Here is a 15,209-nt window from a genome sequence, read left to right on the forward strand (position 1 = left end):
CGGTGGCCATGGATGAAGTGCTGGCTGTCCAGAGTCGGGACCCGGGGTGGACCGCTCGCCTGTGCATCGGCTGGGAACATCTCTGCGCTGCTGACCCGTCTCCGCTCGGGATGGTGTCCTGCTGGCCCCACTATGGACTGGACTCTTACTATTATGTTGGATCCACTATGGACTGGACTCTCACAATATTATGTCAGACCCACTCGACATCCATTGCTTTCGGTCTCCCCTAGAGGGGGGGGGTTACCCACATATGCGGTCCTCTCCAAGGTTTCTCATAGTCATTCACATCGACGTCCCACTGGGGTGAGTTTTTCCTTGCCCTTATGTGGGCTTTGTACCGAGGATGTCGTTGTGGCTTGTGCAGCCCTTTGAGACACTTGTGATTTAGGGCTATATAAATAAAGATTGATTGATTGATTGATTGATAATCCACTTTGTATCCTTTTTTATCATGTTGCCCCTGTTGTTTTAAGTTGAATTGTTGTTTTACTTTACCTATGTTTTGTACAGCGCTTTGTGATTTTATCTGTGAAAAGTGCTTTATAAAATTGTTTTACTTATTTGTCGCTAGTGGTTAGAGTGTCCGCCCTGAGATCGGTAGGTTGTGAGTTCAAACCCCGGCTGAGTCATACCAAAGACTATAAAAATGGGACCCATTCCCTCCCTGCTTGGCACTCAGCATCAAGGGTTAGAATTGGGGGTTAAATCACCAAAAATTATTCCCGGGCGCGGCCACCGCTGCTGCTCACTGCTCCCCTCACCTGCCAGGGGGTGATCAAGGGTGATGGGTCAAATGCAGAGAAACATTTCGCCACACCTAGTGTTTGTGTGTGACAATCATTGCTACTTTAACTTTATTTATATTTTCTGAATAAATTATGTGATAATGTTCATCAGTCAACTCATTGGTGTTAATTTTCAATCAAGATACAAAAATTATATCAAAATCAAATTACAGGATGTTATTTATGTAGTTTGATCGTTTTCCTCTACTGATGTACTAACATCATGTGGTTTATTTTGTAAATACACTATATTGCCAAAAGTATTTGGCCCCCTGCCTAGACTCCTATATGAACTTGAAGTGCAATCCCATTCCTAACCCATAGGGTTCAACATGATGTCGGTCCACCTTTTGCAGCTATTACAGCTTCAACTCTTCTGGGAAGGCTGTCCACAAGGTTGCGGAGTGTGTTCATAGGAATTTTCCACCATTCTTCCAAAAGCGCATTGGTGAGGTCACACACTGATGTTGGTGGAGAAGGCCTGGCTCTCAGTCTCCATTCTAATTCATCCCAAAGGTGTTCTATCGGGTTCAGGTCAGGACTCTGTGCAGGCCAGTCAAGTTCATCCACACCAGACTCTGTCATCCATGTCTTTATGGACCTTGCTTTGTGCACTTGTGCACAGTCATGTTGGAAGAGGAAGGGGCCCGCTCCAAACTGTTCCCACAAGGTTGGGAGCATGGAATTGTCCAAAATGTTTTGGTATCCTGGAGCATTCAAAGTTCCTTTCACTGGAACTAAGGGGCCAAGCCCAACTTCTGAAAAACAACCACACACCATAATTCCTCCTCCACCAAATTTCACACTCCTACCACTTTGTGGCTGAGTTGCTGTTGTTCCCAAACTCTTCCATTTTCTTATAATAAAGCCGACAGTTGACTTTGGAATATTTAGGAGCGAGGAAATTTCACGACTGGATTTGTTGCACAGGTGGCATCCTATGACAGTTCCACGCTGGAAATCACTGAGAGCGGCCCATTCTGTCACAAATGTTTGTAGAAACAGTCTCCATGCCTAAGTGTTTGATTTTATACACCTGTGGCGGGGCCAAGGGATTAGGACACCTGATTCTGATCTTTTGGATGGGTGGCCAAATACTTTTGGCAATATAGTGCATGTAGCATCATCTACAAAGATACAAAGAATAGCTATTGCGTCATCCAGTGGACACATTTAGAACAGCTGTTTCGTTCATTCAAAAATTTCAGGTTGAATTTTATACTCAGCAAACTCATCCCGCGGGCCGGATAAAACCTGTTCGCGGGCCTGATCCGGGCCTCGGACCGTACGTTTGACACCCAAGTCTTAGAGCCTGGAAATGACACGCACAGCTGATCCACCACAGACCACACCTCCTCGTCCTCCTCTTCTCCGGGGGGAGAGAGAGAGAGAGAGAGTGCACACGGACCATAAGGCGTGGTTTTAGGTTTCCATTGGACGGCGAGATGCTCCGTCTGCTCCCGCTGGGGTTCCCACCTGCGTCCGCGCTCGCCGCCTGACTGACCCGGAGGGCTGGTTGTTTTTTTTGGGTGGAGCCCGTTTTTTTTTCCACGGATACACAGCAGAAGGGGTGCTGGTGGAGGAGAAACCGGTCCTGTGCTACGAGGATGGATCCCACGTCACGCAGAGCATCCCCGTGGCTCGTCGTGCTTGCGCTGACGTGCGCCGGGCTGCAAGTGGACTGCAAGCGGGCCAGGCAGCCTCGGTGTCCCGCGTCGTGCACTTGCACCAAAGACAACGCGCTGTGCGAGAGCACCGGCCTGATCCCCCGCGCCTTCCCTCCCGATGTCATCTCTCTGTAAGGCAGACACCTCCTCCTCCTCCTCTTCTCCCTCTTCACGCCCGATTGTGTGTTGCTGTCTGGGGGTGCATTGCAGTCCTTTTCCCTGCTCTTCTCCTCAGGTCCTTCGTCAAGTCTGAATTCACAGAGATCCCCAAAGAGAGCTTCATCCACACGCCAGCCCTGCACTTGCTGTGAGAAACCCTTTTTTTTCATGTTTATATATATATATATATATATATATGTATATATATATATATATATATATATATATATATATATATATATATATATATATATACACAAACCCCGTTTCCATATGAGTTGGGAAATTGTGTTAGATGTAAATATAAACGGAATACAACGATTTACAAATCATTTTCAACCCATAATCAATTGAATATGCTACAAAGACAACATATTTGATGTTTTTTGTGCAAATAATCATTAACTTTAGAATTTGATGCCAGCAACACGTGACAAAGAAGTTGGGAAAGGTGGCAATAAATACTGATAAAGTTGAGGAATGCTCATCCAACACTTATTTGGAACATCCCACAGGTGTGCAGGCTAATTGGGAACAGGTGGGTGCCATGATTGGGTATAAAAGTAGATTCCATGAAATGCTCAGGATGGGGCGAGGGTCACCACTTTGTCAACAAATGCGTGAGCAAATTGTTGAACCGTTTAAGAAAAACCTTTCTCAACCAGCTATTGCAAGGAATTTAGGGATTTCACCATCTACGGTCCGTAATATCATCAAAGGGTTTAAGAGAATCTGGAGAAATCACTGCACGTAAGCAGCTAAGCCCGTGACCTTCGATCCCTCAGGCTGTACTGCATCGACAAGCGACATCGGTGTGTAAAGGATATCACCACATGGGCTCAGGAACACTTCAGAAACCCACTGTCAGTAACTACAGTTGGTTGCTACATCTGTAAGTGCAAGTTAAAACTCTCCTTATGCAAGGTGAAAACCGTTTATCAACAACACCCAGAAACGGCGTCGGTTTCGCTGGGCCTGAGCTCATCTAAGATGGACAAAGTGGAAAAGTGTTCTGTGGTCTGACGAGTCCACATTTCAAATTGTTTTTGGAAACTGTGGACGTCGTGTCCTTCGGACCAAAGAGGAAAAGAACCATCCAGATTGTTATAGGCGCAAAATTGAAAAGCCATCATCTGTGATGGTATGGGGGTGTATTAGTGCCCAAGACATGAGTAACTTACACATCTGTGAAGGCACCATTAATGCTGAAAGGTACATACAGGTTTTGGAGCAACATATGTTGCCATCCAAGCAACGTTACCATGGACGCCCCTGCTTATTTCAGCAAGACAATGCCAAGCCACGTGTTACATCAACGTGGCTTCATAGTAAAAGAGTGCGGGTACTAGACTGGCCTGCCTGTAGTCCAGACCTGTCTCCCATTGAAAATGTGTGGCGCATTATGAAGCCTAAAATACCACAACGAAGACCCCCGGACTGTTGAACAACTTAAGCTGTACATCAAGCAAGAATGGGAAAGAATTCCACCTGAGAATCTTAAAAAATGTGTCTCCTCAGTTCCCAAACGTTTACTGAGTGTTGTTAAAAGGAAAGGCCATGTAACACAGTGGTGAACATGCCCTTTCCCAACTACTTTGGCACGTGTTGCAGCCATGAAATTCTAAGTTAATAATTATTATATGCAAAAAAAAAAAAAAACTTTATGAGTTTGACCATCAAATATCTTGTTTTTGTAGTGCATTCAATTGAATATGGGTTGAAAATGATTTGCAAATCATTGTATTCCGTTTATATTTACATCTAACACAATTTCCCAACTCATATGGAAATGGGGTTTGTATATATATGTATATAGTATTTAACTACAGAAGAGGGGCAACAGTGCCATAGGTGCCAATCCCGTGGGTGCTTCGGGGCCCGAGCACCCACGTGGGATTGATGGCAACTTTCAATCTTTACAATCATTTTAGAAAAATCTATTTTATTGTTGTTAAATTTGTGGCGAGTTTGATCTGTTTTACATACTAAAAATGTAACAAGTCATATAGTCCATAATTAACAAAGTCTGTCCAAGACTTCATCGTGCCAAATGATGAACTAATGACACGAACATCTTGACTTTACAGTTTTTTTTCCCCCATTTGCTTACACACCATTTTACTAACTGTGTGTCTTTTTTCAAAAAAACTTTTCCACACACAACATTCAATATTCTTAATTCCTAGATTATTTGCAAAATGACACACTTTGGTCAAAACATATGCCCATTCTTCAAGATAAAGAAAGCATTTGTAAAAATTAGAGATGTCCGATAATGGCTTTTTTGCCGATCTCCGATATTCCGATATTGTCCAACTCTTAATTACCGATTCCGATATCAACTGATACCGATATATACAGTCGTGGAATGAACACATTATTATGCCTGATTTTGTTGTGATGCCCCGCTGGATGCATTAAACAATGTAACAAGGTTTTCCAAAATAAATCAACTCAAGTTATGGAAAAAAATGCCAACATGGCACTGCCATATTTATTATTGAAGTCACAAAGTGCATTTTTTTTTTTAACATGCCTCAAAACAGCAGCTTGGAATTTGGGACATGCATGAGGAGGTTGAGGTGGGCGGGGTTGGGGTGGGGGGGTAGCGGGGGGGTGTATATTGTAGCGTCCCGGAAGAGTTAGTGCTGCAAGGGGTTCTGGGTATTTGTTCTGTTGTGTTTATGTTGTGTTACGGTGCGGATGTTCTCCCGAAATGTGTTTATCATTCTTGTTTGGTGTGGGTTCACAGTGTGGCACATATTTGTAACAGTGTTAAAGTTGTTTATACGGCCACCCTCAGTATGACCTGCATTCACTTGTGTGTGTGAAAAGCCATAGATATTATGGGATTGGGCCGGCACGCAAAGGCAGTGCCTTTAAGGTTTATTGTACTTGTTTATTGTACTTGTTTATTGTACTTGTTACTGTACTTCTCCCTACGTCCGTGTACACAGCGGCGTTTTAAAGAGTCATAAATTTAACTTTTTGAAACTGATACCGATAATTTCCGATATCACATTTTAAAGCATTTATCGGCCGATAAAATGGGCAGTCCGATATTATCGGACATCTCTAATATTTAGTCAAGTCAGCCATACAGGTCACACTGAGGGTGGCCGTATAAACAACTTAAAAAAAAAATTGATTTTTGAAAAATGAGAATCGTTACTGAATCGTACAATGTGAGAATCGCGATTTGAATTCGAATCGATTTTTTCCCACACCCCTAGTCAGAACGCAACATTGATTAAACGTCGTTAAAAAGTATGTCGTTTCAACGTTGTATTTGTGTCATAGGATCTTGGTTGGGAAATTACCAAAGTTCAATGGTCAAAACAACATCACAACCAAACATTGAATAAATGTCATTGAAAAGTATGTTGTTTCAACGTCATATTTGTATTCGGAAATGACCAAAATTCAATGGTCAAATCAACGTCACAACCTGACATTGAATAAACGTTGTCGAAAAGTATGTTTTTTCAACATCGTATTGGTGTTGGGAAATGACCAAAATTCAATGATCAAATCAACGTCACAACCTGACATTGAATAAACGTTGTCAAAAAGTATGTTGTTTCAACGTTGTATTTGTATTGGGAAATGACCAAAATTCAATGGTCAAATCAACATCAGAACCCAACATTGATTAAACGTCGTTAAAAAGTATGTTATTTCAACGCTGTACTGTATATGTGTTGCAGAATATTGGTTGGTAAATGACCAAAATTCAATGGTCAAAACAATGTCGCATCCTGACATTGAATAAACGTTGTCGAAAAGTATGTTGTTTCAATGTCGTATTTGTGTTGGGAAATGACCAAAATTGAATGGTCAAATCAACGTCAGAACCCAAAATTGATTAAACGTCGTTAAAAAGTATGTTATTTCAACGCTGTATATGTTTTGCAGAATATTGGTTGGGAAATGACCAAAATTCAATGGTCAAATCAACGCCACAACCTGACATTGAATAAACGTTGTCCAAAATTATGTTGTTTCAATGTCATATTTGTGTTGGGAAATGACCAAAATTCATTGGTCAAATCAACGTCACAACCCGACATTGATTAAACGTTGTTAAAAAGTATGTCGTTTCAACGTTGTATTTGTGTCATAGGATCTTGGTATGGAAATTACCAAAATTCAATGGTCAAATCAACGTTACAACCTGACATTAAATAAATGTTGTCAAAAAGTATGTTTTTTCAACGTTGTATTGGTGTTGGGAAATTACCTAAATTCAATGGTCAAATCAACATCAGAACCCAACATTGATTAAAGGTTGTTAAAAAGTATGTCGTTTCAACGTTGTATTTGTGTTGTAGGATCTTGGTTGGGAAATTACCAAAATTCAATGGTCAAAACAACGTCACAACCTGACATTGAATAAATGTCGTCGAAAAGTATGTTGTTTCAACGTCGTATTTGTGTTGGGAAATGACCAGAATTCAATGGTCAAATCAACGTCAGAACCCAACATTGATTAAACGTTGTTAAAAAGTATGTCGTTTCAACGTTGTATTTGTGTCGTCGGATCTTGGTTGGTAAATGACCAAAATTCAATGGTCAAAATAACATCACAACCTGACATTGAATAAATGTTGTCGAAAAGTATGTTGTTTCAACGTCATATTTGTATTGGGAAATGACCAAAATTCAATGGTCAAATCAACGTCACAACTTGAATAAACGTTGTCGAAAAGTATGTTGTTTCAACGTTGTTTTTGTGTTGGGAAATGACAAAAATTCAATGGTCAAATCAACGTCAGAACCCAACATTGATTAAACGTCGTCAAAAATCATGTTGTTTCAACGTTATGTTTGAGCTGCTCAAAGCCAGGACCTAATTCAACAAGTTCTCAGCGTTGTTTTAATGTCTTGTGCCTGCTGGGATATTCTCATTTATAAGGCAGACTTGATTGTGTAATGTATTTGAGAAAGCATTCTGTCGAAATCAGGGGTGTGGAACTTTCTTCCATTGGACCACGTTGCAGCTGTGGAACCGTGTTCAGTATTATCTCCTCATGATATCATTACACAAGCGCACCTGCATTCGATTATATCTGGTTCCTAACCAACAAAGTGATTTATAACTCGCTTTGAAATCAAGGTCAAGCTGACAACATGATTTCAACAAGAGTTTTGAGACTTGGGTTAGCTCGTTGCATCAAGTAATGCAAGATTAATATGTTCTTAACGCTCTTAACTCAAAACACTTGTATCTCAAGTCAACGTTGTTCATTGAAATGAATTGATATCAACTTAATTGGTGCATTGCCACCCCGAAAAACAGCACCATTTTAAAAAGAAAAACTAACTTTGACTCTTCCAGCATATTCTCCGTCAAACACACCATCAGAGGATTCTCCATATTTTCATGGATAAATGTCCGCCGTTTAGATAGAACTTTAATAGCCGTGGTGTTATCGACTTATTCTGCTTCAGCATGGTGCCGTAGTGCTAGGATGAAACTGCTTCACCAGCTACACACTGTCATGTTTTTGATGATTTATTTTTCTTTTATTCACTGAATATCATCTACAAAGTTATGTCAATCTCTAGCTATAAGCTGCTGCACAGGTGTCAAACCCAAGGCCTGTGTGCTAGATCTGGCCCGCCACATTATTTTATGCGGTCCGTGAAAGGCTGGACATAATATGCCTTAAAGTACGATATCTTTCAATCTATCTCCATTTTGAGAGAAAAAAAACACATGTACTGCATGCAGTTGCATATCTGTTTAACTTTAATATGATCTAATAATGCAAAAAATATGTTATTATGATACATTCTACACATTTTTTTGTTAAAATAAAAATAAATACCGTATTTTTCGGACTATAAGTCGCAGTTTTTTTCATAGTTTGGCCCCGGGGGTGCGACTTATACTCAGGAGCGACTTATGTGTGAAATTATTAACACATTATAATATTATTTATCTCATTCACGTAAGAGACTAGTCCAGGGGTCGGCAACCCGCGGCTCTAGAGCTCTTTAGCGCCGCCCTAGTGGCTCTCTGGAGCTTTTTAAAAAAGGTATGAAAAATGGAAAAAGATGAGGGGAAAACATACTTGCCAACCCCCCCGAATTTTCCGGGAGACTCCCGAAATTCAGCGCCTCTCCCAAAAACCTCCATGCGGACCTGAGTGAGGACAGCCTTTTTTCACTACGGGAGGACAACAGGGTGACAAGAACTAAATCATCCAGACTAGAGATACATTGTATCATTATGTTTATCTTACCTAAAAATAAATAGATATTTATTAATTAAAAAAAAAAAAAAACTAAATACATTTTTACTATATTTTGCTAAAAACATCCAAATTAATTGTATTTTAATTTCTATTTTTTCTGACTCCTTATTACATCCAGCCATAGAATTTTACATTAAAATAAACATAATTGAAATAATTAATTTTAAATTATCATAATAATTCATTTACAATGACCATATTTATTAACAACTTTAGCATTTTATTCACTACATTTTGAAGCTCTCAGAAGCCAAGTTATGTTATATTCCTTAATATTTATTTATGCAAGTTTGAAGTATCAATTATCCAAACACAGTTTTGTTTGCATATTTTCAGGATGTATATATATATATATATATATATATATATATATATATATATATATATATATATATATATATATATATGAAATACTTGACTTGGTGAATTCTAGCTGTCAATATACGCCTCCCCTCTTAACCACGCCCCCAACCACGCCCCGCCCCACCCCCGACCACGCCCCCACCTCCCGAAATCGGAGGTCTCAAGGTTGGCAAGTATGGGGAAAAAAAATCTATTTTTTGTTTTAATATGGTTTCTGTATGAGGACAAACATGACACAAACCTCCCTAATTGTTACAAAGCACACTGTTTATATTAAACATGCTTCACTGATTCGAGTATTTGGCTAGCGCCGTTTTGTCCTACTAATTTTGGCGGTCCTTGAACTCACCTTAGTTTGTTTACATGTATAACTTTCTCCGACTTTCTAGGACATGTTTTATGCCACTTCTTTTTCTGTCTCATTTTGTCCACCAAACTTTTAAGGTTGTGCATGAAAGGTGAGTTTTGTTGATGTTATTGACTTGTGTGGAGTGCTAAGCAGACATATTTGGTCACAGCATGACTGCAAGCTAATCGATGCTAACATGCTATTTAGGCTAGCTATATATACACATTGCATCATTATGCCTCATTTGTAGCTATATTTGAGCTCATTTAGTTTCCTTTAAGTCCTCTTAATTCCATGACACACTATCTGTATGTAATATGGCTTTTAATTTTTTGCGGCTCCAGACAGATTTGTTTTTGTATTTTTGGTCCAATATGGCTCTTTCAACATTTTGGGTTGCCGACCCCTGGACTAGACGTATAAAATTTCATGGGATTTAGCGATTAGGAGTGACAGATTGTTTGGTAAACGTATATCATGTTCTATATGTTATAGTTATTTGAATGACTCTTACCATAATATGTTACGTTACCAGGCACCTTCTCAGTTGGTGATTTATGCCTCATATAACGTACACTTATTCAGCCTGTTGTTCACTATTCTTTATTTATTTTAAATTGCCTTTCAAATGTCTATTCTTGGTGTTGGGATTTATCAAATAAATTTCCCCCCCAAAAATGCGACTTATACTCCAATGCGACTTATATATGTTTTTTTCCTTTTTTATTATGCATTTTCGGCCGGTGCGACTTATACTCCGGAGCGACTTACACTCCGAAAAATACGGTACTTAAATACCTGCTTGACTTGTGAATTCGGACAAAGTTAAACTGTGCACTGTAAAAATTACAGTCAATTTTAAGGTAAAAAAAAAACCTGGCATCTCAGTCACCAGAAAAAAAACCCCCTAAAGGTGTTGTTTTTCTATTTACACTAATATGCTGTAAAAATAACAACCATGGATTTTACAGTAAAAGAAAAAATGGCCAGAATTTTACCGGAAAAAAATTGTTTTTCCATTTACAGTAATATGCTGTAAAAAAAATTAAATAAACCTGCATATTTTAAGGTAAAATTCTGGCGACTGAGCTTACAGTTTTTTACTGCAAAATCAGCAGATTTTTTTTTTTACAGTGTATGTTAGAAACACACTATATAGCCAAAAATATTTGGCCATCCATCCAAATGATGAGAATCAGGTGTCCTAATCACTTGGCCCGGCCACAGGTGTATAAAATCAAGCACTTAGGCATGGAAACTGTTTCTACAAACATTTGTGAAAGAATGGGCCGCTCTCAGGGATTTCCAGCGTGGAACTGTCATAGGATGCCACCTGTGCAACAAATCCAGTCCTGAAATTTCCTCGCTCCTAAATATTCCAAAGTCAACTGTCGGCTTTATTAAAAGAAAAGTGAAGAGTTTGGGAACAACAGCAACTCAGCCAGGAAGTGAAATCTTAACATTGCAACACATGCCGAGTAGCTTACTAAAGTGCAATTTTAAATTCCGCGCGGAATATCCTGCTGAAAACGTCTCGGTTAGCTTACTAAAGTGCAATTTTAAATTCCGCGCGGAATATCCTGCTGAAAACGTCTCGGTATGATGACATCAGCGCGTGACGTCACGGATTGTAGAGGACATTTTGGGACAGCATGGTGGCCAGCTATTAAGTCGTCTGTTTTCATCGCAGTATTCTGGACATCTGTGTTGGTGAATCTTTTGCAATTTGTTCAATGAACAATGGAGACAGCAAAGAAGAAAGCTGTAGGTGGGAAGCGGTGTATTGCGGCAGGTGTTGTGCCGGATAACGCACCCCCGTCGTAGAATGCACCCCTTGACTGTTGTGCCGGATAACACAGCCGGTGTTTCATTGTTTACATTCCCGGAAGATGACAGTCAAGCTTTACCATTGGCCTGTGCATACTTGCCAACCCTCCCGGATTTTCCGGGAGACTCCCGAAGTTCAGCGCCTCTCCCGAAAACCTCCCGGGACAAATTTTCTCCCGAAAATCTCCTGAAATTCAGGCGGAGCTGGAGGCCACGCCCCCTCCAGCTCCATGCGGACCTGAGTCCGCTTTCCCATAATATAAAGAACGTCTACCGTAAAGCAGTCCGTCTGCCGTAAACAGCAATGTTGTGACACTCTTAAACAGGACAATACTGCCATCTAGTGCATTTGTTGAAAGCACTTTTGTGCGTGCCACACAGCAATGCATAATCAGAGAGGGTGTTCAGCATGGTTAGAAAGATAGGGACAGAGAATAGAACAAGGATGGACAATTCAACCCTTAACTCAACAATGAGTAGATGAGTGTTATGTGTGTGTATATGTGTAAATAAATGAACACTGAAATTCAAGTATTTCTTTTATATATATATATATATATATATATATATATATCCATCCATCCATTTTTTTACCGCTTATTCCCTTCGGGTTCGCGGAGATATATATATATATATATATATATATATATGAAATACTTGACTTGGTGAATTCTAGCTGTAAATATACTTCTCCCCTCTTAACCACGCCCCCAACCCCGCCCCCGCCCCAACCACGCCCCCCGCACCCACCTCCCGAAATTGGAGGTCTCAAGGTTGGCAAGTATGGGCCTGTGGAGAACTGGGACAACAGAGACTCTTACCAGGAGGACTTTGAGTTGGATGCGCTGACGCGGTACCGTGAGTACGCATGCAGCTGCGGCTTCCAAACATTTGATCGCTTGCCCGTACGTGCGTGCCGCTATGTGCATGTCACGTACGTAACCTTGGGGACTTTGGGGAAATATATGTGCTGTATGAACTTTGGGGAGGTGAACGGTACTTTGGGCTGTGGGATTGAGTGTGTTGTGCAGGTGTTTGAGTTGTATTGGCGAGTTATATGGACGGGAGGGGGGAGGTGTTTGTTAACCCTCTAGTCCTTCACTCTCACTTTCCTCATCCACGAATCTTTCATCCTCGCTCAAATTAATGGGGAAATCGTCGCTTTCTCGGTCCGAATCGCTCTCGCTGCTGGTGGCCATGATTGTAAACAATGTGCGGATGTGAGGAGCTCCACAACCTGTGACGTCACGCTACTCGTCTGCTACTTCCGGTACAGGCAAGGCTTTTTTATCAGCGACCAAAAGTTGTGAACTTTATTGTCGATGTTCTCTACTAAATCCTTTCAGCAAAAATATGGCAATATCGCGAAATGATCAAGTATGACACATAGAATGGACCTGCTATCCCCGTTTAAATAAGAAAATCGCATTTCAGTAGGCCTTTAACGAACATAATACAATTGGATACATTTGACACAATGTTTTTTGACTGTACACCAACTCCTTTATAACCAACTAGACAAGGCTTTAAATTGCAGATGTCTATTTTTGACCAGTTTTGCATTGTTGTAAAGAAGGTAAACACGATGAATGTGGATTTGCAGCTAGAAAGCTTCCTGCAGTGTAGAATGTATGACTTCAAACAGTAGAATCCTAAACTGCGAGCTCTCTGTGTGCAGCCTCTTTACGGCCAATAACTTGGAAGCAATAAACGAGGACGCTTTCCTCGGTCTTCCTCATTTGGAGTATCTGTGAGTAGAGACCACACAAATATCCTCGAATCCTGCGTCATCGGGAATTTACTGAGATGTTTTTTCTTTTCTCCCTTAAAGGTTCATCGAAAACAACCAGATCAATTCCATATCGCCGTACGCTTTCCGTGGACTGAAAACATTAGTGCACCTGTAAGTATGACAGTAAATATACTTTTAGAACATACAATTGTGGATTCCATTGGGAGTTACTACATGTTAAGATATACTTTTGATATAAAAAAAAAATGAATCATGTCATCCTTTCAGTCTGTTGTTAGAATCTTATATACAGTAGAGTATAGGGTTGTACTGTATACCGGCATCCATCCATCCATCCATTTTCTTCCACTTATCCGAGGTCGGGTCGCGGGGGCAGCAGCTTAAGCAAGGAAGCCCAGACTTCCCTCTCCCCAGCCACTTCGTCCAGCTCCTCCCGGGGGATCCCGAGACGTTCCCAGGCCAGCCGGGAGAGATAGTCTTCCCAGCTTGTCCTGGGTCTTCCCCGTGGCCTCCTACCGGTCGGACGTGCCCGAAACACCTTCCTAGGGAGGCGTTCGGGTGGCATCCTGACCAGATGCCCGAACCACCTCATCTGGCTCCTCTCGATGTGGAGGAGCAGCGGCTTTAATTTGAGCTCCCCCCGGATGGCAGAGCTTCTCACCCTATCTCTAAGGGAGAGCCCCGTCACCCGGCGGAGGAAACTAATTTCGGCCGCTTGTATGACCCAAAAGCTCATGACCATAGGTGAGGATGGGAACGTAGATCGACCGGTAAATCGAGAGCTTTGCCTTCCGGCTCAGCTCCTTCTTCACCACAACGGATCGATACAGGGTCCGCATTACTGAAGACGCCGCACCGATCCGCCTGTCGATCTCACGATCCACTCTTCCCTCACTCGTGAACAAGACTCCGAGGTACTTGAACTCCTCCACTTAGGGCAGGGTCCCCTCCCCAACCCGGAGATGGCACTCCACCCTTTTCCGGGAGAGAACCATGGACTCGGACTTGGAGGTGCTGATTCTCATCCCAGTCGCTTCACACTCGGCTGCGAGCCGATCCAGTGAGAGCTGAAGATCCTGGCCAGATGAAGCCATCAGGACCACATCATCTGCAAAAAGCAGAGACCTAATCCTGCAGCCACCAAACCAGATACCCTCAACGCCTTGACTGCGCCTAGAAATTCTGTCCATAAAAGTTATGAACAGAATCGGCGACAAAGAGCAGCCTTGACTGAGTCCAACCCTTACTGGAAACGTGTCCGACTTACTGCCGGCAATGCGGACCAAGCTCTGGCACTGATCATACAGGGAGCGGACCGCCATAATCAGACAGTCCGATACCCCATACTCTCTGAGCACTCCCCACAGGACTGCCCGGGGTACACGGTCGAATGCCTTGTCCAAGTCCACAAAGCACATGTAGACTGGTTGGGCAAACTCCCATGCACCCTCAAGGACCCTGCCGAGAGTATAGAGCTGGTCCACAATTCCACGACCAGGACGAAAACCACACTGTTCCTCCTGAATCCGAGGTTCGACTATCCGGCGTAGCCTCCTCTCCAGTACACCTGAATAGACCTTACCGGGAAGGCTGAGGAGTGTGATCCCACGATAGTTAGAACACACCCTCCGATTCCCCTTCTTAAAGAGAGGAACCACCACCCCGGTCTGCCAATCCAGAGGTACCGCCCCCGATGTCCACGCGATGTTGCAGAGTCTTGTCAACCAAGACAGCCCCACAACATCCAGAGCCTTAAGGAACCTGGTGGTACCTGGTGGTATACCGGCATAATAATGAATAAAAAACAGTACTATACTGTTTGAAAAGTACCGATTCCCCATTTTTTTTAATTTTTTAACGGGCATGACTGCGCATCGTCTTGTCATGACATTGCTGGTTTTACGAGCAGAGGAGCATGTTCGGCAGTGCACAATCACGGAGTACTTACAAGCAGACACGGTGTGTAGACAGAAAAGGGAGAACGGACGCATTTTGGCCTAAAAACTAACGATAAAGGTGAAGCTATAACACTGAAACGCCCTC

The 15,209-nt window shown here is 41.9% G+C and overlaps 1 protein-coding gene across 1 annotated transcript in view; it reads left to right on the forward strand.

The window, feature by feature from the left end:
- The first annotated feature begins 2,334 nt into the window (after positions 1-2,334).
- LOC133586667 (leucine-rich glioma-inactivated protein 1-like) overlaps positions 2,335-15,209 on the forward strand; it is a 34,521-nt gene continuing 21,646 nt past the window's right edge. The window contains exons 1-4 of the mRNA XM_061939074.1: positions 2,335-2,586; positions 2,691-2,762; positions 13,092-13,163; positions 13,245-13,316. Of these exons, the coding sequence (XP_061795058.1) occupies positions 2,396-2,586; positions 2,691-2,762; positions 13,092-13,163; positions 13,245-13,316 (407 nt within the window). The 5' untranslated portion in view covers positions 2,335-2,395. The remainder of the gene's footprint in view (positions 2,587-2,690; positions 2,763-13,091; positions 13,164-13,244; positions 13,317-15,209) is intronic.

Source organism: Nerophis lumbriciformis, linkage group LG02 (assembly GCF_033978685.3).
Source record: "Nerophis lumbriciformis linkage group LG02, RoL_Nlum_v2.1, whole genome shotgun sequence".
Classification (NCBI taxonomy): domain Eukaryota; kingdom Metazoa; phylum Chordata; class Actinopteri; order Syngnathiformes; family Syngnathidae; genus Nerophis; species Nerophis lumbriciformis.